The sequence below is a fragment of the Gadus macrocephalus genome, chromosome 15 (genome assembly GCF_031168955.1).
Source record: "Gadus macrocephalus chromosome 15, ASM3116895v1".
NCBI classification, from domain to species: Eukaryota; Metazoa; Chordata; class Actinopteri; order Gadiformes; family Gadidae; genus Gadus; species Gadus macrocephalus.
Window position 1 is genome coordinate 2,847,846 of NC_082396.1, and position 24,831 is coordinate 2,872,676.

Genomic DNA, 24,831 nt, shown 5'->3' on the forward strand with positions numbered 1-24,831 from the left:
TTAATAGCCAGGCATATCTTGGGATATGCGTATACCAGCAATGTTCAATAGTTTCTCAATAGACAAAAGGCTTTCATACTGAGATGAAAAAAGCCCTCTTCAAGTATCGATTTTTTTTTTTTTTTTAATACGAGGGACATTGCCAACTTTATATAACGTCCTGGAACAATGTGGATCATACATCAAAGTTTATAGTGACGCGACCGGCGCTACTGCTCAAAGGGACGGAGACCATCTGAATGGTTCATTTGATTACATGTTTGAGTGTCTGCTGTTTGCCAAAGACTTGAGGGCATGGTAGTGGAGTGACAGAGTGGGAGGGTCACTGGGCGACTAATAAGGACCGCGATCTAGCAAGCGATCCCACTCTGACTTTTATTTCCAAGTCTCAGAATCACGTTTCGGGCTGATAGTAATCACACATGGATTATGTTTTCCTCTTTGATTGACTTGTTTTTGCTTTAGAGAGTGAAAAAAAACTGCACCAATCGTAAGTAAGCCTACTTTATTGATATCAATTATTGCGCATTAATTCATTTATATATTGAATTTGAATCCGAAGCTGTTGGGGTGATCATGTACATGTTTACCCCCGTGGTGTAACGTTTCGGCGGGACGTGTGCACGGTTTGATTCCTAACACGAAAGTACATTGAGAGCTTTTGGTGGAGATCTCTAACTTAAGTGTGAGCGGGACACATCGCATGTTGTGTTTTAACCGCGCCATATGACTGAACGTGTGGTGCCCGTGTTGCATGGCTTCCTTACAGTGCTCTGCAAAACGTGATTTGGTGCCTTAAAAGGAATGGGTGATGAACACATTAGCGACACGGTCTTCGTCATAAATGTTAAGTGTGGACAGCAGGAAAACTATGCTTGTTCTATGCATTAGTTCTATGCATTAGAAATGCATAGAACTAAATAAAGAAGACGGTCCAAGACAGCGTGAGTGACTCGGGGTCCCAACATGATACAGAGGAGGTGGTCGGGCGGTAGATGGTGTCTTTCTCAGATAGTCTACAAACAACATAATGCATGGTGGAGGCGGATTGGCTTTTCCCTATGGTTAGCATTTGTGTCTTCAATTAAGTTCCAGACTTAACACGGTTGTAGGACATAACTTTTAAAAGGTGTTTTTTTTTAAATATTTCTTTCCTTATTATTTTATGACATGGATATGTATTATCTCTTTGTTTTAAAAGAGGCCCACTTTATAAACAAATGTGACACAAAGTTCATATAAGCAGAATAATTGGAAATAAATAATGGTTGCGGATGTTTTCAGAAATCTGTAAGACATGCAGATGCTGTATCAGCTACTTTAGGTCAATATTTGATCTATATATATTTTTCAATTGTTAAAGGGGTAGTTCGGAATTTTGGACATAGGGCCTGATTCCCAAGTGAGCATTGGTATTCTATATCACTGGAGACAGTTTAACATATTTCATACAGTCCTTCTAGTTGCAGAGTTCGCTCGTGCTAGGCTAGCGCACGTCAACGGGCAATGCTAGCCTGCTATTAAAAACAGTCTTACCCACTCCACAGTACACCCGAGGTAAATCAATTATAACGACAGACTATAAATCTAAATGTCTGTTTATAGAATAATGTTAGAAATAAAACCAACCTTGCATTGCATTTTGAGGGAATTGCGGGGTCTCAGCAGCAGTGTTTATATTCCTGTACGTAGGCTACGGCAGCGGCGGACTGATACCTAGGTTACCTGCCGCTGTCATTGCTACAAACGCAGAGTACAGTGAACGAAGGCATTCTATAAGCGTATTCAATTAACAAGATATGCCCACGTTTGGAGGAGTTAGCGATGCATCTGCTTTGGAAGACGATTATGAGGAATTTGTTGTATCCAACGAACCGTACATGTACGAGCCGGTGTTTTGATGTCCAAGCCAGCAGCAACAAGCCACAGTTGAGTCCTTTCTGGATCTCGCACTGGAAATTGGTGGAAACTTTGTGGTGCCCATCTGTACCGTTTATTTCTACAATTTCTAAAAGCACACTGAACCATCATGTTGCCTAGTCGTTCAATTGCGCTTCTGTCCCACGCTTCTCTGTTTACGTTCTTCTGTCGTGATTCGGTTACAAACCTAACCAGCGCTTAGTAAAATTCCGCTTCTGCTGAGAAAGTAGTCCCTCGATGATTCATGCGATGCAAGGTTAGTTTTATTTCTAACATTATTCTATCAACACAGACATTTAAATATATAGTCTGGCGTTATAATTGATTTACCTCGGGTGTACTGTGGAGTGGGTAAGACTGTTTTTAATAGCAGGCTAGCATTGCCCGTTGCCGTGCGCTAGCCTAGCACGAGCGCAACTAGAAGGACTGAATGAAATGTGTTAAACTGTCTCCAGTGATATAGAATACCAATGCTCACTTGGGAATCAGGCCCTATGTCCAAAATTCCGAACTACCCCTTTAATTCAGATATTTTTTTCTTCTGTAGCTAGTAGTCAGCCTAATGGATTAAAAGTAGACTAATGTACACAGTGTATAATAAGTAATGGATTGTTTGTAATGAGATTCAGCAATTATTCATGTGATGCTGAAGCATGTTGGATATTAAATAGGCCTTTACAGTAACAGGCTACATGCTAGCTCTAAGGTTTGGCATGACTCCAAATGGTGTCATCGCAAAGTGAAAGGCACGTGGTGACCTCATGTCCATGAAGCCTTCGATACCTGTTTTGTCACATGGAATATTTTGAACGAGTCAGGGTAGAGCCAACGCTGAAGGGTCGACTCAGAGTGAGGAGGGGGTTAAGGTTTGGAATTAGGGACATGATGAAGCAGCTACTGTGCATGTCACAATCACTGTATCACCTGGTTGAGGGTGAAGATGTGCCACAATGCCTGTGTTAAAGACAAACTACATTAAGCCATCTTATATGACAACATTATTTGAAGTGATTTAAGTGATTCATAAAATTGACTTTCTTTCATTGTGGTATTTGATATTCTATGAAACTGATGGCGGAAAACTTAAAACATTGATATGAATACAGTCAAACTTGCTGACTGTTAAGTTAGCAGCCTCAGAAAATAAAGATAAATAAAAAGCTCTAAAAGCTACTTCAAAACTTAACAGGTGTTGTTTCAAGTAAACACACACCAAACCAAAGTCAGACAAACACCAAAGACAAAGGATGTTAGGGGAACTGTCAGGATCCATATTGTACTATGGATGCTTTAGATGCAGCATCAAAACATACCATCTTCTTATTACGTTTGACACTCACAAGCAATTGCAGTTATTTTTTACCAGCAGACTTGCCCACACGGATGCCCAATGTCTAAAGAAGCTTTTCATGAAGAGCCTTTCATGGTGAATGTGTTACAGTTCATCAAAGACCCGGTTACTAAAACCGCGTAATAGCTGGAGACAATTTACACAGTGAAACGAGACAGCGCGGCATGGAGTAGTCGGACTACAAACGCAGATTAAACTTTGAGTAGTTGTCTGTTTTTCTTATTTTTTACTTGCCCAAAACTATTTTACTGTCATTATTTTGCTTTCAGGTGTTCGAGTGGAGTTGAGTGTCTGGACAGAAATGAGTAACCCCGGGAGATGGACTGCTTTTCTTTGGATTGTAAATTTAGTTTGCTGCACTTTTGGCATGGCAGTGAATGAAAGAACTGGTAAGTTGTGGAGGCTTGCTGCCAACATTGTTTTCTTCACAACAGACACACACAAACACACACACACACACACACACACACACACACACACACACACACACACACACACACACACACACACACACACACACACAGAAAAACACAGTGGAACACTGGTCATGTATCTATGTATGAGATGATTTATGTTTTTATTTCGTCTTCTATGATGTCTCCTTAGTGTGTATCATCTGTACAATGCAATGGTGGTTTGTTTTCTTCCCAATACATAAAGGGATAGATACAGGTAGCAATGTCAGGCTGTGTTTATACAATTGATCCATCTTCAGAGAGCTACTATGTCACCAGGCAATGGGCTCACACGTCTCCAGCTACATACTGCTACCGCACACTTCAGCTGAAATATGTTCTTCTCAGTTATTGTGTTGTGTTGTTCCTCAACCATAAGCACTTTTAAAACAGGCAACCCTTGTCATTGCCTCTAGACTCGAGACAAGGCTGGAGAAAGAAAAAGTATCCCCCTTCTGTGACATTTATTTTCTCTGAGGTGTAATAGCAAAGCTGAGACCATCGTATATCTATATTGCAGAGCCAGCAAACCTAGAATAAGAACGGCTAACGTTATAATCCTAGGACAACATTATGGATTCATATTATTCCAATATCATCTCAAAGGTGTTTATGGCTTAAGGATACATTTGCCATGAAGAGAAAATCCACCCTTCACAGCTGTATTATCTTAGAGAAGACAATCCCCTCTCACTATATTTCCACTCTTTATGCATTCAAATCTTAACATTTAATGCTCCTTACACACAAAATAACTCACACGCACGCACGCATGCACACACACACACACACACACGCACACGCACACAAACACACATGCACACACACACACACAGACATATATAAAGCTTGAACATCAGCTCACACATACACATACAGGCACACACACCAATACACACTCAAGCACACACGCACACACACACACACACACACACACACACACACACACACACACACACACACACACACACACACACACACACACACATATAAAGCTTGAACATCAGCTGACACACACAAATGCAGGCACACTTGAATGCCCACACACACAAATGTGTGTACGGCATTCCCCCGTATAAATGCATAGAACCAAATCCAATCCAACAAATGTGCATTGGAAATAAAGTAAAACGATCTCTTAATATTCAACACTCATTAGGTTTCTTGTTTATTTCATTGTGCTGGAGAGGTTTGCCGGTCTTTTGACCCATGACCATGCGTTGATATTTTCCTCATCCAGATGAGACTTGCCCATCCCTGCACGTTGAGGACCGTCGCTTCTCCGACAGTTTAGATCGTCCGCTGGCCATAACAGGTACAACCTTCTTTTCGAGAGAGCACAAGAGAGCTTCATTCAGCATCGACACACAGGCTGTTTCACACCCGCTGTATGCGTCTCTTTCTGCAGGGTTTGACCTCACAGAAAAGTTTCTACTGCGGAAGGGGACGGTGGCCGGGAACAGAACATCCTTTCGATTGGGAAGCATCCCGCTTATTAAACCAACAGAGTGAGTCTGTGTGTGTGAGTCTGTCTGTCAGTGTGTTTTTGCATGTGTGTGTGTGTGTGTGTGTGTGTGTGTATGTATTCATGTGCTTGTGATGTGTTTATGTGTATCAAATGTACATTTTGCTGTTTGTATATTGCTGAAGTTTGTACAAATCAAGGTATTACACCCAACTATAGTAGGAGCAGGAGATATTGGAAAATGTATTATCAAGATTATTGTGGGGAATTTTACTTGAAATTTGTAGATATTACAATCTGCTAAGGAATTTAAAATACCATCTTAAGTAACTGCTTGTCAGTACATTATAGCAAATGTTCATTTTAAGTATGACCAAAAATAACATAATAAAACGCCTTTCTCACAGACGTTTCAAACCTGGGTATCACGGTAAGTCGATATCTTCAGTTAAACGATAAACTATAACATTGAATGACTGCCCAGCCCTATTCTATAGGCTTTAATAATGCATCACATAGAACGGGAAACACATCGTAATGCAGAAGGCTATTCAGATATTCCTCCCAGCCATGGGTAACAAAAAACAACCATTATGCTGGAATCCTTGTTTTAAATTTCAAGTCAAAAACACACACACACACACACACACACACACACACACACACACACACACACACACACACACACACACACACACACACACACACACACACACACACACGTGATAATCAGCGCATGGATTGCAACCACGAGCCAAACCTCCTACGCTGAAAGTCTACTGTCTCCCTTCAGCTGTGCCTTTCTTTTTAAACAGCTGCTTATCCTGAAAAAAAGACCCACAAGAAGCACCACAAGTTAGCTTCATGGCAGGTTCACTGGAATAACAAAACCGGGGGCGACCCTCCTAGAGCAACAGCTAGATTAACGCGGGTCAGGTGGGGCACACTGAGGGGCGAGCTGTTATACGAGGAAGCATTTAAACCGAATTGATATACCGTACACTGGTTTAAAATAAAATATGGGAAAAAATTGTAAAGGTAAAAAAGCCATGCAGGTGACTTATAAGTAGGTATAATGAGGCAGGACTGGAGACACTGCATGAATTGCACGCACACACACACCCACACACACACACACACACCCGCGCACACACACACACACACACACACACACACACACACACACACACACAGTGTATTCCCTAGTCTACTGGCTGGCCTGCACTTCAGACCTCACCTGCATGAATAATGCAGCCGAGGTTGGGATGTGGTTAAATTGTGATGAAATATAATACAGCTTCAAGTTACCTATAGGAGCACAATGACAGAGATACCCCGTGGAATCTCTTCCTGGCCAATAAGTTGGTTGAGGGATTTATCATGGGTTGATTTGGGTCGATGAAGCGTCAATGGAAATGACGTCAGGAATAAACGCTTATTACTGCGTTTGTTTCTTTATTGTTACATTCCCGGGGTCAGCTTCTGAGAAACCCTCTGCCATTCTCTGGGAAGGGCAGGGTATTTTTAGGGTTTTAACAGGACATACAACCACACACACACACACACACACACACACACGCCACTGTAAATACAGTAACCGCTTGCTCTCTGTGGTCAGGGGAGGAATCTTCAAGTCAGGTGATCTGCGATCTCTGTTTCCCTTCGCCGTCCGTCCGCAATCTCCGAGTGGGTGGTCTTTGCTCCCGTACCCCCACCCCTCCAGACAGACTCGCCCACGGGTAGCCCCTTCATATCCAATTATCAGAGCCCTTTGACAGGTGATGGTGCGCGTCAGCTGGGGGAAATAAGGCCGCGAGTGGGCATGTGAACTGAGGTTAGGGGCCTCTTCCAGACCCTCTCTTTCCACCGCCACTAAAACATATTTTGCTTGCCCGCTCACTTTATTATTGCCACAGTTTAAATGCCCTCTTTTCTGTCCTCCAAAACCCAAAAGGCCTTCAGCAGGCGTGATGTCATGCATATCACAGCACACAGAGGTCACCATAGATGCAGGTTCATTTGTTGGAGATGGTAAACACGAGTCCCGGATTGAATTACATATTGCAGCTGAACGAGGGGATTTGCCTGTGCTGTAATGGTCATCTCTGTACACCTTGTACTGCGTTGCATGGCCAGACACTGCACCTTGTGTAGCTATTGTGCTTCATATCCAACTCCTGCCGTTGTCTGACACAGAAACCCTGCAGGATTTTGCATCCGATGTTTGGCTAGAGGAGCGAACAGCTGGTTCTTCATTATCGCTGTAAGCAGTTTGATATTAAAGAGCCACAGGGGGACAATATATTGTTATTTTTCCTCTACAAATTAGATGTTTTTGTTATTAGAAAAGTTTTGCAGAATATTAATTAGTTCCACTCGCGGCAGACAAGTATATTTGTCCATGTTAATGTTGCTATATGCAAATGAGTTGCTCACAATCACTTTAGGTCCTTTGGGCTCAACCGCAAACATTGTTGTTTACATCGTGACGTTCCACTGCGATGGTTATGTAACGTGCAGGCATATTGTCAAAAAACATGTTCGTATAATCAAGTGGGATTGAATTGAAGATTATTTAATACAAGACAGTCGGTCTTGTATCGTACAGTCTTGTACTGCTTATTAAAACGACTTGCAACAGATTTCACAGATACTGATGCAACTTAAAAAAGCCATTTAAATAAATGAATTGTCAAAACCCTATCCATAATAAAGACATATAAAGGCATATACCTATATAATAAATATAAAGTGCATTTACATATAGGCACATACATACAAACACATACATACCCTGAATACATACCATGGTTCATGAGGGATGTCTAGGTAAACGGTGAAGTCAGTATTCTCTGGACAGCATTCAAGTGCAGGAATCCACTGTTTGAATGCAAATGCTTGTCTCACGCCGAAGGAAAGCTACAGTGGCCCTCTCTGTATGAAGTGCACCCAGTAGGTGTGGATTCTTTGATGTTTTCAAGGAGGGCACCCAAGGACGAAGCAGCCCCTATAGTCCGTATTATGGCCGTGAAATAGAATTTCAATACTACATAATTGGATCCTTTCAGTTTATCCACTGACATATCTTTGAAAGGCTCTCAACAATATTGTGTTTACATTATATATATATATATATTCCACTAAGTTGAATGATCCTTGCATTCTTTGGTATGAGTTTGCTAAGTTGTGTTGTGCCTCTGGGACATGGAATACTTTGACACAAACATCCGTTTGGTTTAGAGTAGTAATTCTTGACTGTTTTTCGATACCTCACGCATTGATGTAATGTTCGAGATACACCATTAAAGACATACTCCATTAAAGACGGAGCGATAAAATATGCGCTCTCGCAAAATTAGTCTGATGCAGTTGCCAACTGTTACAAGCCATCATGACACACGGGCACCTTGGTACTATTTCCATCTTAATAGCTCAATTTGTTTTTACGGCGTCCCATCGGATCAATGCCGCGATGCTATTTTCCGTAGATGTTTATTGCATAACAGTTTGCTCATTGATAATTCCCAAGAAATAACCATATCATAGCTTGCTTGGTCTATCTCTTAGTCTCTCTCCCTCTCCCCCTGTCTCTCTCTCTCTCTCTCTCTCTCTCTCTCTCTCTCTCTCTCTCTCTCTCTCTCTCTCTCTCTCTCTCTCTCTCTCTCTCTCTTCCCCCCCCCCTCTCTCTCTCTCTCGCTCTCTCAGTGTGTTGGTGTTCTTTAGAACAACATTTATTCACAGAGTATCAAGCAGGCAGTAGGCGTCCCACAGATCCTCTCAGTCACACACCAGGTCAAGGACCCCCCCCGCCCCCCCCTCGGTCCCTTCAGAGATCAAGTGGGCCATGTTTCAGGCAAACAGTGTTTTGTAAACCGAGCATGCTCCTCCTACATGTGGAACCGTCCTAAGTCCTAACCCCACTGAGAGAGGCCAAGGTGGCCCGATCGATCGCCGCGTGTATTCTGTTTGGACCCTCAGCAGAACACGCTTCATCCCAAACGACTTGCTGTGAATTTAGATACGTCTTGTTCCGGCGTTAGGTCCGGGTGATGCGTATTGATCAGGGATGCGGTGGATGTTGGGGATCAAACTCAGAACTCAGCCCTCTCGACACGCTACGCAACCACACCATCCTTCCCATGCACTCACTCAAAGATACAATATCGTACAATGTTATGCAAGGACATTGGCATTGTTGTATACCGTTTTTGTGTGAATGATTTTTTATGTGTATACTAGAAATATGAAGGGGTGACAGAAGTGCCCCTGGTAATCCTTCTGATTGATAACCCCACTGTAATAGAACACCCCCCCCTCTGGATCTAGCCTGCTTCTGTGTCCCCAGCAATGACACAATTAAATGTGCGCCTTTGAATCCTGAAACCTTCTCATCATGTCTCAGTTTGTCACCAGCGAGAATGCACCTTTTATACAGGGATGTTCTGTGCTGATTTTCAAATTTCATAAGTGCTCAGTTTTATAAATAGCCGTGACACATTTGCTGCTAAATCGAATTGCAAACAGTCCCCTGGCCTTTGGGCGGAAAATAACCTTCTCAGACCTCTACTTTTTTTCCCTCCCATAAAAGCGTTTCATTTTTTTCCATCTTTTTTTTGGAAGCCTTTACTGGGGCATTTATCATTTCAGTCATGTACTGTTTTCCAGCAGTTTGAGAAGAAGTGAACAGAAACACAATGTGGGAGGCTTTCATGCGCGTGGTGAACACAAGATGATCTATTGGGTTGAAAACTAATTTCCAAACTGTCTCGGGGAAACTCTTGCTCTGCTCTTTCGCTCCCCCCAGGCGGTTCTGTGTCTCCACGACGACCTTACCATTGTGCTGTTATTGTTATTTTCGCTGATTCTGCGGATGTATCGCGTTTATGTACTTCATTTTTTTGGCCCGCTGATTTACTACATTAATGTAACCCATACACCCGCATCGGTCAGAAGCTAATCGAGGCACATTTTGAAGGTTATTACATTTTGTATTATTAGGGATTACAAAAAAGGTGGTGGCGTAAGGGATGAGTCGTTTAATAAAGTTGTTTTTGTTTTGTTTGGGCGGATGTTAGTGGTAGAGGATGAGGTTTGATACATCACTCGCACACAAACGCATGCACATTATGAGCATATGTGCATATATATTGCATGTCGTAGCTGTCGCATTTTCTAAGCAGCCATTGTTAATCCATTTACAGTGTAGCTCAGGGTAGGCAGTGTAGTTTGGGTTGCATTGAGTTCAGATTCTGAATGACTTTCATTTATCAAATAAGGACGCATCCGACTAATAAAGTGCAATTGCGTGTGTCAGTTATGAGACAACCGTTGTTCACCAGCAGAATAATGAAGTGATTTATTGATCCTTGGATTGCCCGTGACGGAAAGCTATAAAAGACTTCCCGTACTGGAGCTTTACGATAGCATTTCTGTTGATTTGATATCAAACCATAGCGGTGGAGTTAAAATCTTTGTAGACTTTTTTCTGCTTCTCTTTTATGAAAATGAATGCGCCATTGACAAAGCTCTGTGACGTCTTCCATTCTTCCGTTTCTAGATTAGTGTTTCCAAATGGACTTCCAAGTGAATACTCCTTCGTCACTCTCTACCGTCTTCGAAGAACAACGAAGAAAGACCGCTGGTTCCTATGGCAGATATTTGACCAGACGGGAGGAACTCAGGTAGGGTCTACTGCATGCGTTGACATGTTAATGTTAAAAACATGCTAACGCTCCTAGGTGACGAAAACCCAGCCTATGAGGCCAAATTAAAAATTCTCTGGGAATGTGAATTTCACCCAGTTGTGTCTGTGATTACCAGTATGCATCACAGGCCTTCCAAAAAGACTAATGTTTTGGTAAACACATTAATGGATTCAACCATGGATTCAGGGTTTTAATGGTCAAAGAGAAAATGGCAAAATAAACCATTCAAGCACAAACCCAATGGATGTAAAAGCAAATTTTGTTTTTGCAAAGCCTGGAATAATGTGTGTGAGCCCCGAAAAAAAATCGAGAACGTTCCTCTGATACTCGGCCACAGGTGTCCCTGGTCGTGGACGGGGCAAAGCGGGCGGTGGAGTTCTCCTTCCAGGGGCTCCAGAAGAACGCCCTCCACTACACCTTCAAGGGCCGCGACCTCCACGCGCTCTTCGACCGCCAGTGGCACAAGCTGGGCGTGGCCGTGCAGAGCACCGTCGTCTCGCTCTACGTGGACTGCAAGCTGGCGGAGCGGCGGCAGACCGAGGACATGGCCGACATCAAGCGCAGCGGACGCACCCTGGTCACCACGCGGGTGGAAGATGGCCGCCCCGTGGACGTACGTCACACGCGTGGTTGTCTATTTGTTTATTTGTCGTACGTGTGGAAGTGTAGGAGTGGTATTTGAGCTGTTGTTTGTATGCATAGCTTCTCTAAATGTACACACTTTTTGGGTCGATAGTGAACCTGTTTAGTACGGCTGTTTAAGATACGTGTGATAGGGCTTCGTAGTCTTACTAGTGGAAGTGTATAAGTAGTATTTGAGCTGTTGTTTGTATGCATAGCTTCTCTAAATATACATCGTTTTTTGGTCGATAGTCAAACAGTTTAGTATTGCTGTTTTAGATACATGTGATAGGTCTTGTACATCAGATTGCATCATGGGATTTTTTTGTTGCCGATAGTTCCTCATTTCGAGAGGATTTTGAGAGGTGTAGTGTCATGAAATCAACGTGAATATATCGTAACCTAGGCTAATGAAAATGTTGGTTTGCTACGTCTCTCCTGAGAAACCCTAACCCTTTAAAACAAGAAAACACAAGAATGTCTCCCAATAATGCCAAAATCATTTTCCCGATTAGTAACTTAAAAAGGACGAAAAACTCCATAACCACTAACACAAAGCTAACATTCCAATGCTCCTATGCTTCCCAAATGGAGGCAGCATTTGGATGCGACATCATCACGATGTGCAGGCCAAAATAGGGAGCAGGTGTAGAGGGCTGAGGGATGACTCATCGCTAATCAAGACGCCAGACAGAGCGTGGAAATGTAACCTTTCTGCTGGGAGTCAAACCCCCTAACCACTAGAGTGTTCTGCTGTTCTGGAGTTTAACTAAATCGTAACTAAAACATAATGGAGTTTAAGTATCGTTCGGCGTAGGCGGCAGTGCGTCACAGAAGAGCAGAATCTCCACGCTGCACCACCGCAGAGCAGATGTTGAAACAACAGCACTCAGCGGGCGGATTTACAGCCCGCTGTGCGTGATCTCATAAATGTTCACACTCAAACGGTTATGAGATTAGAAACAACCTTGTGCAGCTTGTGTCTTAAATCATTGTTCTTTCCCTTCTCTCCCCCCCCCCCCCCCCTCCCCCCCCCCCCCCCCCCCCCCCCCCCTACAGATAGAAGTTCAACAAATCCTTATCTACTGTGATCCGTACATGGCTGAGATGGAGAACTGCTGTGAGCTGCAGGAAGCCAAGGTGAAACGGTGCAATGTTGGTTCTTTCTATGCATTTTTATGCGTTCGCGCTCTCCTACACATGTCCAAGGACCGAAGCGCGAAGGCCTCGTGCAGCCGGTCTCGTTTCCTTTTCTTTCGGACCCCATCAGTTACGAGATACTCGTGTAAAGATAGCCAGGAATCAAGACGCATTGAATCAATGAAGGGTTTGCATTACATCCCTTTTCAAATGGCAGCCCTCACCTCTGACCTCTGCATCCATATGGTCACTCTGTTCGTCCGTGTTGAATTACCGCCGCTGGGGAGATAGAGACATGACCTTGGGGAGATATTCGAAGACGTGGCAAACTTTAATTTCACTAAAATATAGAGTATTAATTAAGACTAGGATAAGATAAGATGTGCTTAGCTAATCGCAGAAAGGAAATGAGGGTGTCACAGCAGAAAAGACAGGATATTAATATGAATTATAAACAGATTAAACATTTTCTCTGAATAGAGACGACAACAAATGTATGGGAATACATCCGTGCACCATATGAGCAGTAGAAATGTAACTCTAAAAAGTAGTAAGTAGTTACCACTGTCGCGTTGCCTTTTTCTCCGTCCTCGTTCGGACCTATTAGCATATCTAAAAATACCCGGCGCATCGACAGATAGCGGCTACCGGGGCCCCGCTCTGCGCTGTATAGTGCCGTGCCTTTGATTTACCTCGCCATTTATCTGAGGAGACTAAATGATTAAAATCTCTGCATCGATCCAGTGGGGAGCCAATAAGACATCTGACGAGACCCCCGCTCCCCCGGTGACAGGGCGGCTGCCCCTGATGCTCTCCCTGCCCGCCGCCCCCCCGCCGCCGCTTGACGGATGCCCGTGTCCGGCTGAAAAGGTACGATCAATCAAATCCAATTAAGGTGGTCTAATGGAGTGAGAGCGCGTTGTGTCATTGAGACCGCCCACCGCTCTGCCCGTCGGTGGGCAGAGAAACCAACGGAGGAAGTCAGCGGCAGTACAGGCATGTCCTGCGTCTGTGCTTGGAGTGAATCCCACCCGACTTCAACCTTGTATTAGGCCTCGATTCGCTTCAGCACGTAATTGGATGGATTCCGGGTAATACAAACAAACAAACCAATAGCTAGCATAAACAAGTGCGGTCTATAAGAGAATGTCCTTGCCTATGGAATCAGCCCGACTTTTGAATAGAACATGAGGAAATAGAAATGTTTTTTCATGCCATATGAAACAGATGGAGGTCGTAGTCGACGTGACCTCAGACTAGATTGACAGAGCGGCTATGGCTATTGTCATTGACCAGCGTCTGTTTATACAGCATCGTTTGCATCTGCAGTCTCCTCCCCAGCGCTGATTTGCATACGTTGATAATGTGGCAGGTTCTACCACCTTCAGGACTTAAGGATCCGACTATTAAGTAAAACCTTATTTTCCCTTCAGATTTTGTACGTTGCTTTATGGCGTGATAGTTAGTCACGTTGTCTGCCAGCTCAGTTATTGTATCAGTTTTATAGTTATTAGTTGAGACAGACATTTCCCTATATTATTACCGTCAAGTGTCTTAATATGTAATAATTCATATTATTTTCATAGAAATCTATTTTTTAATTGTTGCATTTAAGTGTCTGCATTCATTTGTACCTTGTAATGTACTGTACTGTACTGTAATGAACTACTGTACATGTACTTTGATATTAGTGGTATGATAACTTTATGTTGGGAGATACTGGCCTCCCAGGTTTGGCTGGACTTCCGGGACTTACAGAGGAGAAAGGTGACAACCTAGCACTATTGATTGGATGAGGTTTGATGCATTCACTGTCCCCCAGCACTAAACCACCGCATCACTAAACCACAAAACAGCAGCAGCTTGAAAAAACCAAGAAAGCGAAAATACGACTAAAAATAAAACTGAGGCAAACCGTTATCGAGTGCTAACTTCACTCCAAAGACAAATGGTTGTCTGCTCCCAAGTTTAACTGTGTACAGGTATTGGAGGCCTTCCAATACCAAATAATTTGCTCCTCATAAACAGACAGAGAAAAAGAAGCATAGTCATCTGAATTCTAGCCATTGTTAGTGGCTCGTGGCTGTGGGTGGGTTCTTTATTGCCTTGTGTCTCTGTACCTCTGCCTTTCTTACACCTCCCATGACCTAACTGAAATGATGCGGCAGAGATGCTGTGTTATTCCCCCGACTGTAGCCAACAAGGAGGTTTCTACACCAACACTTACCATAAGTTTATATTAAAACATGTGATAGATCATACGAGATCAGCGATGCTTATATTTCGCATTTGTTACACATATGCAGATCAACACATGCAAACATATTTTTAAAATAATTATATATATATATAATTCTAACTAGTAGTCGTAAACTATAGCTACTAAAAGAATGTATTGCCTGACTGGCTCGCCTTTAGAGCATGCTATAAGTTAACAAAGCCCTGGAACAAGAGAGATGCCTGCTTTCAGCAGAGCCGACAGGTTTGGCTCTGAGTAGAATGCCTGGGAATACGCAGGTGCTGGGATGCCTATTAAGGCCTGGATATTAAGAGCAGATGGCTTCTATAGGGTCAACAGCCTAATTATCCGGATATGATCATGGGATTACGGCGTATTCCTGGACCGCTGCAGTATTTTTGTTTTTGGAAGATCACAATTCCTTGAAGGCGTAAAAGTGATACGAGCATTCCATCACTGGACCAGTAGGACCGTGCGCTCGGAGTGGGAATTGGGCTATTTCTGTCAACATTATAAGTTTGTTCTTAGTGTTATAGTTGCACTGTCTTGGATGGTGTTTCTCGCCAGGTTCGCAATTACTAGGATTTTAAGCATTCAGAAAAAGAAAAACTCTGCACCCATGTGTTCCATTAATCAGGCAAACAGCAAAATATTAATCTCTTATTAATTATATATTTGAGCCTCCCGGGTATTTTTTTAATTTTTTTATGATAAGGTATGCCATGCCCAGAGGAACCTATTAGGCTGGTATTTGAAGATTTTACCTCAAGTCGTCACTATCATCTTGATTGAAGACAATTCCATAACTAAACCCGTTTGAGTGACTTTAAAGGAATATAAAAAATTACAATATATATTATATTTTAGTGATCAGTATGTGTTTGACATTTACTTTATTCACGCAACCTTCTCCTATAATTATTGAGAAACCAGCTGTCAATTCTGTGATAACAGTGTCTGATGTTAAAATCTGCCAGCTGAAAATGATGTGACAGAAAGTTAAATTAGGCCCGTTTTATGATTTTGTAACTTTTGCAACGGCATGATTGCTTGTTTAGGTGTTGAAATTGATTTGTAATTATCCTCCTGGCTTCACTTTCATAATTGACGGAACAAATGCGAACTTCAATTAAAATAGAGTGTATATGTGTGTGGTTGGGTGTGTGCCTGTGTGCTTATGCACAAAACGGTGGGTCTATGATGCATTGCTACCTAAGATCGGACAAGGTTGTTTGTTCGAAGTTATGCACAATAATACCAGCTTGCTATCTTTAACTTTGAACATCTTTCAAACAATTTCTAAAGATGAGGTCTAATCCTTAATGCTTGTTTTCAAGGAAAATTCAAAAGCATCGTAACGTCACCAGCAAGCGATAGAAGGACATTTTAAATACACTGCCCATGAATCTAAATAGTGCCTGGTAATTGGACAGAGCTACACCTCATAACGGACAACACAGTGATCCCAGTTCATTTCCTGATAATTAACTCAGTGACTCCTCCGTTGCATCGACGGGTCATGTCCCTCTCTATGCGTCAGCAACTCGAAACCACCAACACCCCCAATCTAATTTTGGGGTCTTCAACAAATCAATACTTGGCACAGTTTACTCACTAAATGAAGGACAGAATTCATATGGAATCCCATTATGGTCTTTGAGTACCGAATCGATAAATTTGAGGGACAAACATGATTTAAGCCCCATATACAGTGGCCTTCATCATAAGCTGTCACTTTTCCAGAGAGGCACACTGGTAGTGGTGGCCTCATAACCTCTGGGCTCCCCAACATCGCCAACAGACGTCAACCAAAAGGGCGGTTGAATTATGAGCTCTTAGGAGAAATAACACTGGCTACATCCTAGCTGATTACTATTCATTCGTTGTGTTGCTGTGTACACACAGGCCTTCACAAACCTGAACAATGTATAGTCTATGCATTGTATGAGTATAATTGGTTGTGTATTTTGTGAGCAATTCATGCAGCTGTATGCTGGACATTAAATTATAAACCCTTGATGTAATAGAACCGAATAGTTTGATAAGATAGACGTGCAACCAAACAATTAAGTTGTTTCAAAGGGTCTTTTCTTTTTCTTTTCTTTTTTACTTTATAATAGGACACATACTATTAAAATACTATACAAAGTACTCATACATAAAAAAGATTGGATATTTCCGATCAGTTTTGGTTTCATAACAGCCATGGCAGCAGATTCTACGAAAATAAATGTCCTTTTCTTCTTTTGGTCTGTTCTGCGTATCCTTTTAGCGTTTCCTCGGCCGATTAGTCTTATCTGCATCTGATAAGCCTGCGAAATTAGTTCAAATCTACTTTCCCCGCCGCTGTTTTTGTATCTGGAGCTGTTTATTCCTCCTAATTATCTCCACTATAGCCTCCCTCGTCCCTACCACTCCCTCCACCTCTCCCTACCTGCTGGAGGTAAACACCCCTATAGCACAAGTCTGCATGCAGACACCCCTGGAAGGCTATGATTTCTTCCGCTAATGGGTTTTACTGTGGACTGTGTTGTCTCTCTGCACTCAATGTTTCTTTTGATGTCAGGGGAGAAGACTAGTATTTTTTTTTCTCCCCACACCGGCCCTGTATGGATTTGGAAGTTTAAAACCCCGGACGGAACCAGTTGTTATATCTTTCGGCTGAGGCGCTGCCGGTCTGTCAGCCTGTGATTTGCGTGTGTGCCGTCTGTTCTGTTGCTGCTCTGTAGTCAGAACTCTTCTGCTGTACCTTTTATTGTAATCCATGGCTGCTCAAGCCAGGCATAGGTCCAGGTAGTGGAAATACATGTTCTTCTTCTTGATAAGGGCCCCTCTAGTGTTTCAGGTGTTTAAAGGGCATTTGAAAATGTATTTTATGTTTTTTTTGTTTTTTTCTACATTAACGTGCGTGATATAAACTCAAGTCTTTAGATGTATTGATAAAGAGAGTAGTTGGTTGGCTGGTTGATTCTTGGTTGATTGATTTTGCCCACCATACCCCTATTATATATTGGGAATTTAGGTAGAAAAACACAGAAAAAACATGGAAGAAGAAGACAAACACATGAATATAGCAATATATATCCTATCAAAATTACTGGCTTTCGTATATGTATGCTATAACCTTCTTCCTGACAATTAAGCTTGACCTTGAATACAAGACTACATGGTAATGTGTTTCAATTCAGCCTTAATGTAAGGAGAACGGCCACAATTGTGACCTACAGGGAGGGTTTTGGGGGGAAATGTATGGGGATTATCGCAGATGTGTAACCGCAACCGACAGTACTTCCCAGCCTCATAGTCAAGGAGTTGGATGGAGGATTTTAATTCACTGCAAAGGGATTATACTGCTATGATTAATCCACAGCCAGCACCCCCCCCCCCAGGAAATTAAAGAGATAAGTATGGGTCATAAGAATGAGGCTTAACTGCTTTTGGTGTGTAAGGAAATCCATTTCTATATCCCTGCATTGAAACCATAGCGTCACAGAGACTATCAAATGGCTTTAATTGAAGCATGGTAAAAAGTTAAAAAATATTTAAACAAAGATACCAACCCCAAAAAAACATTAACGATAATGGAAATAAGATGAATTTATTTCCCATTTCCTGCTGAATTTATATTGAACGCCCCTGCCGCACCAAGGTTTGTTTTCCATTTTGTGAGTCTAATTAAATTTGCCACTAGACCAAATCCAAGTTTTATTTAAAACTTCTATTGAAAACCATGAAAATGTTTGATCTCATTGACACTTAATTTCTGTTAGCTGTCAAAACATTCCGTTATTCCGACAGTCATCATGTTTAACATTGGTAAACTGTAATTACATTTGCAGAGAAAGGTTTTGCGTGTGTGTGTGTGTATGTGTGTGTGTATAGACGGTTGAATAGAAATGACAGCCAAGGCGAGACAGAGATGATGTCAGCCCTAGCCTCCATACATTGTCGCGGGCACTGCAGGGCTCTGTACAGTCTTTTATCTCTGCCTGGTGAATGACAGCAGCTGTGTGAATTCAGTACACCACAGTCCTGCATAAATGGATCGATGAATTCTAATTGGAGGGCATGGGAATGACAGTAATTCTTATCTCGTGCTCATTGTCAAGTCATTGGGGGGGGCAATTATTCTCCCCTTTGAAGAATAATGTGTGCTTTATGTGTCGATCAAACATTGAGATCATCAATGAGAGGGGTGCGCACGGTTTATATCCGCAGATCGCGTTTACTCGGTCATGGCTTCGAACAGTTCCGAGGACCAAGCCCCGGGTTCTTAGATGAGCATTGGCTAAGCCTTGACATATATGTGCATGGATCTGCACTATAAATAAGCAAACCATAATTCTGGATTTAACGTGCATTAAGCTCTGTATGGTTTAACTCTGCGGCAGAGCCGTCCTCTATGTGTACTAAACTATAATCAGTGAGAACATTCCTCTTCCTTTGCGCCGCGTTACTTTACTTTGTTTGCTTTGGCCATCTTTGCTTTTCATTCCTCCACTTTATTCTCTACCTATCTCGTCCTTAGTTTTTCATATATTAAGGGTTTCGTGTCATATATATGCATTAAACGTATTATAATTCTCTGAATAAATGTGCCTAAAGGTATACTGTAGGAAAGCTTCTGGATCTAAATCAGCCGTACCATTTGATTAAGCGAGACTTCCGCTCAGTGTTATGCTACGAGTGTGGCGGCCATCACTGCGGGACTTAGGACAGGAAGTACCAGTGGGAAACCCAGGACAGTAGATGGGGCTTCTCCCAGATGAAACCCGATCCCTCCTCTTGCATCGGCCGGCCTATCGAGTGGCCAACTGTACCCGGCGAAGTGTCCTTCATCAAAGCTTTCTGGAGGCTCCCGAAGCCAAGCCTCTTACACACACAAACACATACGCACACACACACACACACACAAACATACACACTCACACACACCACACACACAGACACACACGCACACACACGCACACACTCACACGCACACACACACACACACACACACACACATTAACACACAGTCACTCAGAAAAAAACACACACACACACACACTCACACGCACACGCACACACACTCACACAAACACATAAAAAAAAAAACACACACACACACACACACACACATACACACACTCTCTCTCCCTCTCTCCCTCTCTGTTATGTATTCCTCAACCCGACTCATTACAGAGAGAGACGTATTTGTTTAATAAATTCAAAAGAGATAAAACGTTTTCGAAAGGTCAGATTTTCACAATGAAATGCTTTGTTTCCGAACTGCGCTGCCATTGTGCCAGGCATGAAAACAAAAGATTATGCTGATACTAAAATATAAATATCGCTGTATAATTTAAATAAAGTATTTAATAAATTATATAATTGTTTGCGTTGAGTTATAACTGGCCTTTGAATAAAACATCTGAAGTCCTCCAACGTGGTTGGGTATATTAATCTTTGACATGAATGTAAAATCTGCCGGGCGGTGAAATATACGGTAGTGAATCAAGATGCAGGGAAAATTCATCTTATCGACGCGGCCTGAAACACATTTCCCTCTTTTCTCGCGTGAGATACAAGATTGAGCTAAGCTGCTTCGTTACATAACGGCGCACTTGTAAAGTCTCTTTCAATAGCAAACGCATTAGAGTTGAGATTGATGCCGGGGCAGTCTGCCGAACTATCACAGTATTTCATATCTTAACTGCGCTATTCCAGGGATTTCTCCAGGCAACTGTTTAGTCTATGCAGCCAGTGTGTGTGTACGTGTGTTTGTTTGTTTGATGCGTCTGTTTGTGTGTTTGATGCTTGTTTGTTGGTGTGTTTGACGCTTGTGTGTCTGTGTGTGTGTGTGTGTGTGTGTGTTTGTGTGTTTGTGTGTGTGTGTGTGTGTGTGTGTGTGTGTGTGTCTGTGTGTGTTCTTGCGGTCGTGTGTGTATGTGTGCGTCTGTATGTACGTGTGATACAGACGCACACATACACACACGTGTGATATTCATTCAGTACAAATCGGCCTCCCCATGTTGCATCCTTCAAAAAGGACACATCTGAGGTTCAGACAGGCGTTCCTGGACATAGAGTACTAGCTTGGTGCTAGGCTGTGAGACCACTATCCGATCCACAGTATGTGTTTCAATTACTAATATTGCCGGAGACTCCTGTCGGTGTGCACAGGGAGAGCTGGGCGCCTTTCTGCCGTCAACAGCTGGAGCCCAATGAAACGTTCTCCCCCTACACTTTATAATATGGAAGCTGGCTTGGGCTTTATTGACCTGCAGGCTGAGGTCTTGAAACCGTATAGGCGCCGCCACCCTGACAGGCTTAGCCCGCCAACACGCGCCCAGATAGCTCAAATACGTTTGGCACGGCGGGTGGAAAATAGGAAGAGGCACGGAGGAGTCAGTGACCAGCATGATGGTACTTAAAAGAAATCAGCTCTATTTGTAGAAATAAGCCCCCTGCAAGTGTGACTTGCTACATATAATCTTTGAAGCGTTGGTGTGCTGTGTGTGTGTGTGCGGAGGTGAAGTGATTAAGTATGTGCCCCTCAATGCAACAGTTTTCACGGTACTTTGAAGCATCTTTGCTGTACATTTTCCGGTGCAAGTTGTGCATGGCCAATGCTAATTTGTTTTGGGCACAGAGGATAGTGTTTGCTACCATTCTCTCTCTCTCTCTCTCTCTCTCTCTCTCTCTCTCTCTCTCTCTCTCTCTCTCTCTCTCTCTCTCTCTCTCTCTCTCTCTCTCTCTCTCTCTCTCTCTCTCTCTCTCTCTCTCTCTCTCTCTCTCTCTCTCTCTCTCTCAACCTCTCCCTCTCTCTCTAGTGTATATATAATCATACAGAATATTGTTATACAGTGTATAAATGTTGATCTATATGTTATACAGTATATATGAATAATGATGAAATATATATATATATATATACCTTATATTCTTCCAGTTTGTGAAGGACCTTGACGTCTCTTAACTCCTACTACTCCTGTATATATGTTTATATCCAGTTTAAATATGTATTCAAACAGTCTATATACTGTATAGTGATACAATAGGCCGACTATACATGTTCCAGTTTGTGAAGGTGTCTCTGCACTCTACCCGGGGGGGGGGGGGCAGAAGGGCAAAGGGGGATCAATGGGGAGAGGGTAAGTACGGCCATCTCCAGGCGACACACACTCCATACAGAGCACATCACCTAGATGTGGGCTTGTCAGGGAATCAATTGTTTCAGGCTATCCCCCTCCTGTTCATCAGCGGTCGTGCCCTGCAGGCCACGAACGAAGCCGAGAGTTTTTAGTTCTTTTTTTTTTTGTGTCCAGGGCGGTGGTGTATGTCATATCTGAAGGTGTCATCCAAATGTGTCTGGTGCCAAGGCTGGCCTTCAGCACTAAATTAAGTTGATAGCTGGCGTGGGGCTGGCATGCTGATGAACTACTGTCATAATAGTGAATACCGCGCCGTCCAATGCCGTGAAGGGTTTTTGTGCGAGCTAAAAACTTTGGCTGCTAAGAGAGTGCTCTTGGAATGGGAGTACTCTGAAAGACACACGTTTGCTTTTCAACATCAAAGCCCTATGCTTCAAGCTGAATGTGTACAGCTGAATGCTAAATTATCATTATGTCGGTGATCATTATGGAAACTAAAAACGTTCTTTTTTGTTATGTGAAGGACAGTGAACACTTATTACACAATGTCAATGTTTGAACCGTAAAATACTCGAAGGAGATGAAGCTTTTGAACCTTGAGCAATCTCGGGCCGACATTTGGAGAGATCACAATGAATGAAAATACAACATGACCTCTCGTTTGTTCATGTGTAGCTAACACGCTGTAGCTAACATTACCACACCATATTACGTTCTCATGACCATAAAGGGAACTCACTTTGTGAATCTACCACACCCATTGGCATCAGCTAGATTCACTAATCGAAGCCAATACTCATCCATAGCACATATCCCTCTCGCTCACCCTCACCGCCTCCTCGCCTAAATGTTACGTCATACTCCGCTTTTAAAAAAGTGTGTATGTTATTTAAAGCCCGAGGAGACACCTGAGAAGGCGGCATTCCACGCGGGACCATGTGAGCGTGGATCGTTTTGCAGAGGGGGCCGGGTCCAGGGCACTCTGGGGGTCTGGTTAGTCCGTGTTACCCTGACCCTTCCACTCGCTGCAGCCACGATGTTCACCCCGATGGGAGAAAATGACACACACATGACACGGCTGAAATGATTCAAATCCTGTGGTACGCAGTGGTTAGGATCTGTGACCGTGTCACAGAATCAAATGGGAACCTCTTGAGCTTCGTGTTACTTTTACTTCCAAAGCTACGATCCGTATCAAAATATGTCGATGACAATCCATGGAAGGAAAATGTTTTATCAGACACTTTGGTCTCGCCCGGTCCGCGGGCCCATCGACTGCTGAGCGAATGGAAAGTCACCAAAGGTATTTCCTGCTGTCACCCCACAGGCATTTCAAGGCCGGCCCTGAAGATATCAGTGTTACTTGAAGATCCAGTTCCTGCAGATCCTCAAAGACCTGCCATTCAGTATATCAACACAGTCCCAACGACCACAAACCTCTCCCCGGTTCTTCACCATGACATCACATTTAAATGGAGTTCGATTTGGGGCCGAGGTGAAACCCCCCCCCCCAAAAAAGGAAAACGTGCCTCACACAATACAGGCCTAAGGTGTGCCCTGGGATGTCTTCCTGGGCCTGCTCGTCTGACTCAGGCTAATCCCGACAGATGCTACGCTTAGCAGAAAAAGGCTAAAGTAAACATAATTAAACTGCAGTTGTGCATCTCCTCTCTCTCTCTCTCTCTCTCTCTCTCTCTCTCTCTCTCTCTCTCTCTCTCTCTCTCTCTCTCTCTCTCTCTCTCTCTCTCTCCCTCCCTCTCCCCCTCTCTCTCTCTCTCTCTCTCTCCCTCTCTCTCTCCCTCTCCCCCTCCCTCTCTCCCTCCCTCTCCCTCTCCCTCTCTCTCTCTCTCTCTCTCTCTCTCTCTCCTCTCTCCCTCTCTCCCTCGCTGTGTTTATTCTCTCGCCTTACTCATCCTATGCTGGGGAGTTGCCAGATTGTCTTGTGGCTCGCGCACCCGCCATGAGCTCCGAGACACAGTGGCGTGTGTCATTAGCAGGCGAGCGAACACAGCTCCCCCACAGTGTCCTGACCCTGTGCTACAGCAAACCCCCCCCCCCCCCCCTGCCTCTTCATCCACTCATCCCACCCCCCAATCCTCTCCCCCCTCATCCCTCCCTCTCCCCCCTCATCCCTCCCTCTCATCCCTCATCCCTCCCTCTCCCCCCTCATCCCTCCCTCTCCCCCCCTCATCCCTCCCTCTCATCCCTCCCTCTCCCCCTCATCCCGTCCTATCCCTTCCAACATAATCCATCCGCGTCTTGTGTGCAGCAAAGCACACACACACACACACACACACACACACACACACACACACACACACACACACAACACACACACACACACACACACACACACACAACACATACACGAAAAAGCACACACACACACGCATACAAATACACACACACGAAAAAGCACACACACACACACACACACACACACAAATACAACACACACACAACACACACACACAACACACACACACACACACACACACACACACACAGCTCTGGAAGGGGAGACAACAAGATGTTTACCCGCTGTTTATTTCCCTCTCCCTACGAGCCGGTGTGCTGCATGCGGCTGCGGCGGTGGAGTGCTATTTAAAGATCCACTTCCACATTCATCATGTTGTATTGTTGTGCGGTGACGATTGAAGAAGGACTTTTTAGATGTAGGTGTTTATGTGGTCGGACAGACAGACAGATATGAAGATGAATAGAGTGTTACTGTAGAGAGACACTGTGGAGACGGATGGATTGATGGCTCTATGGATAGGTAAGACAGACGGATGCATG

At 43.4% G+C, this 24,831-nt stretch overlaps 1 protein-coding gene across 1 annotated transcript in view; it reads left to right on the plus strand.

The window, feature by feature from the left end:
- The first annotated feature begins 232 nt into the window (after positions 1-232).
- The window catches only part of LOC132473610 (collagen alpha-1(XIX) chain), a 40,948-nt gene continuing 16,349 nt past the window's right edge, over positions 233-24,831 (plus strand). Inside the window, exons 1-9 of the mRNA XM_060073816.1 lie at positions 233-490; positions 3,541-3,660; positions 4,967-5,041; positions 5,135-5,234; positions 10,749-10,872; positions 11,234-11,509; positions 12,577-12,657; positions 13,402-13,549; positions 14,374-14,424. Of these exons, the coding sequence (XP_059929799.1) occupies positions 3,573-3,660; positions 4,967-5,041; positions 5,135-5,234; positions 10,749-10,872; positions 11,234-11,509; positions 12,577-12,657; positions 13,402-13,549; positions 14,374-14,424 (943 nt within the window). The 5' untranslated portion in view covers positions 233-490; positions 3,541-3,572. The remainder of the gene's footprint in view (positions 491-3,540; positions 3,661-4,966; positions 5,042-5,134; positions 5,235-10,748; positions 10,873-11,233; positions 11,510-12,576; positions 12,658-13,401; positions 13,550-14,373; positions 14,425-24,831) is intronic.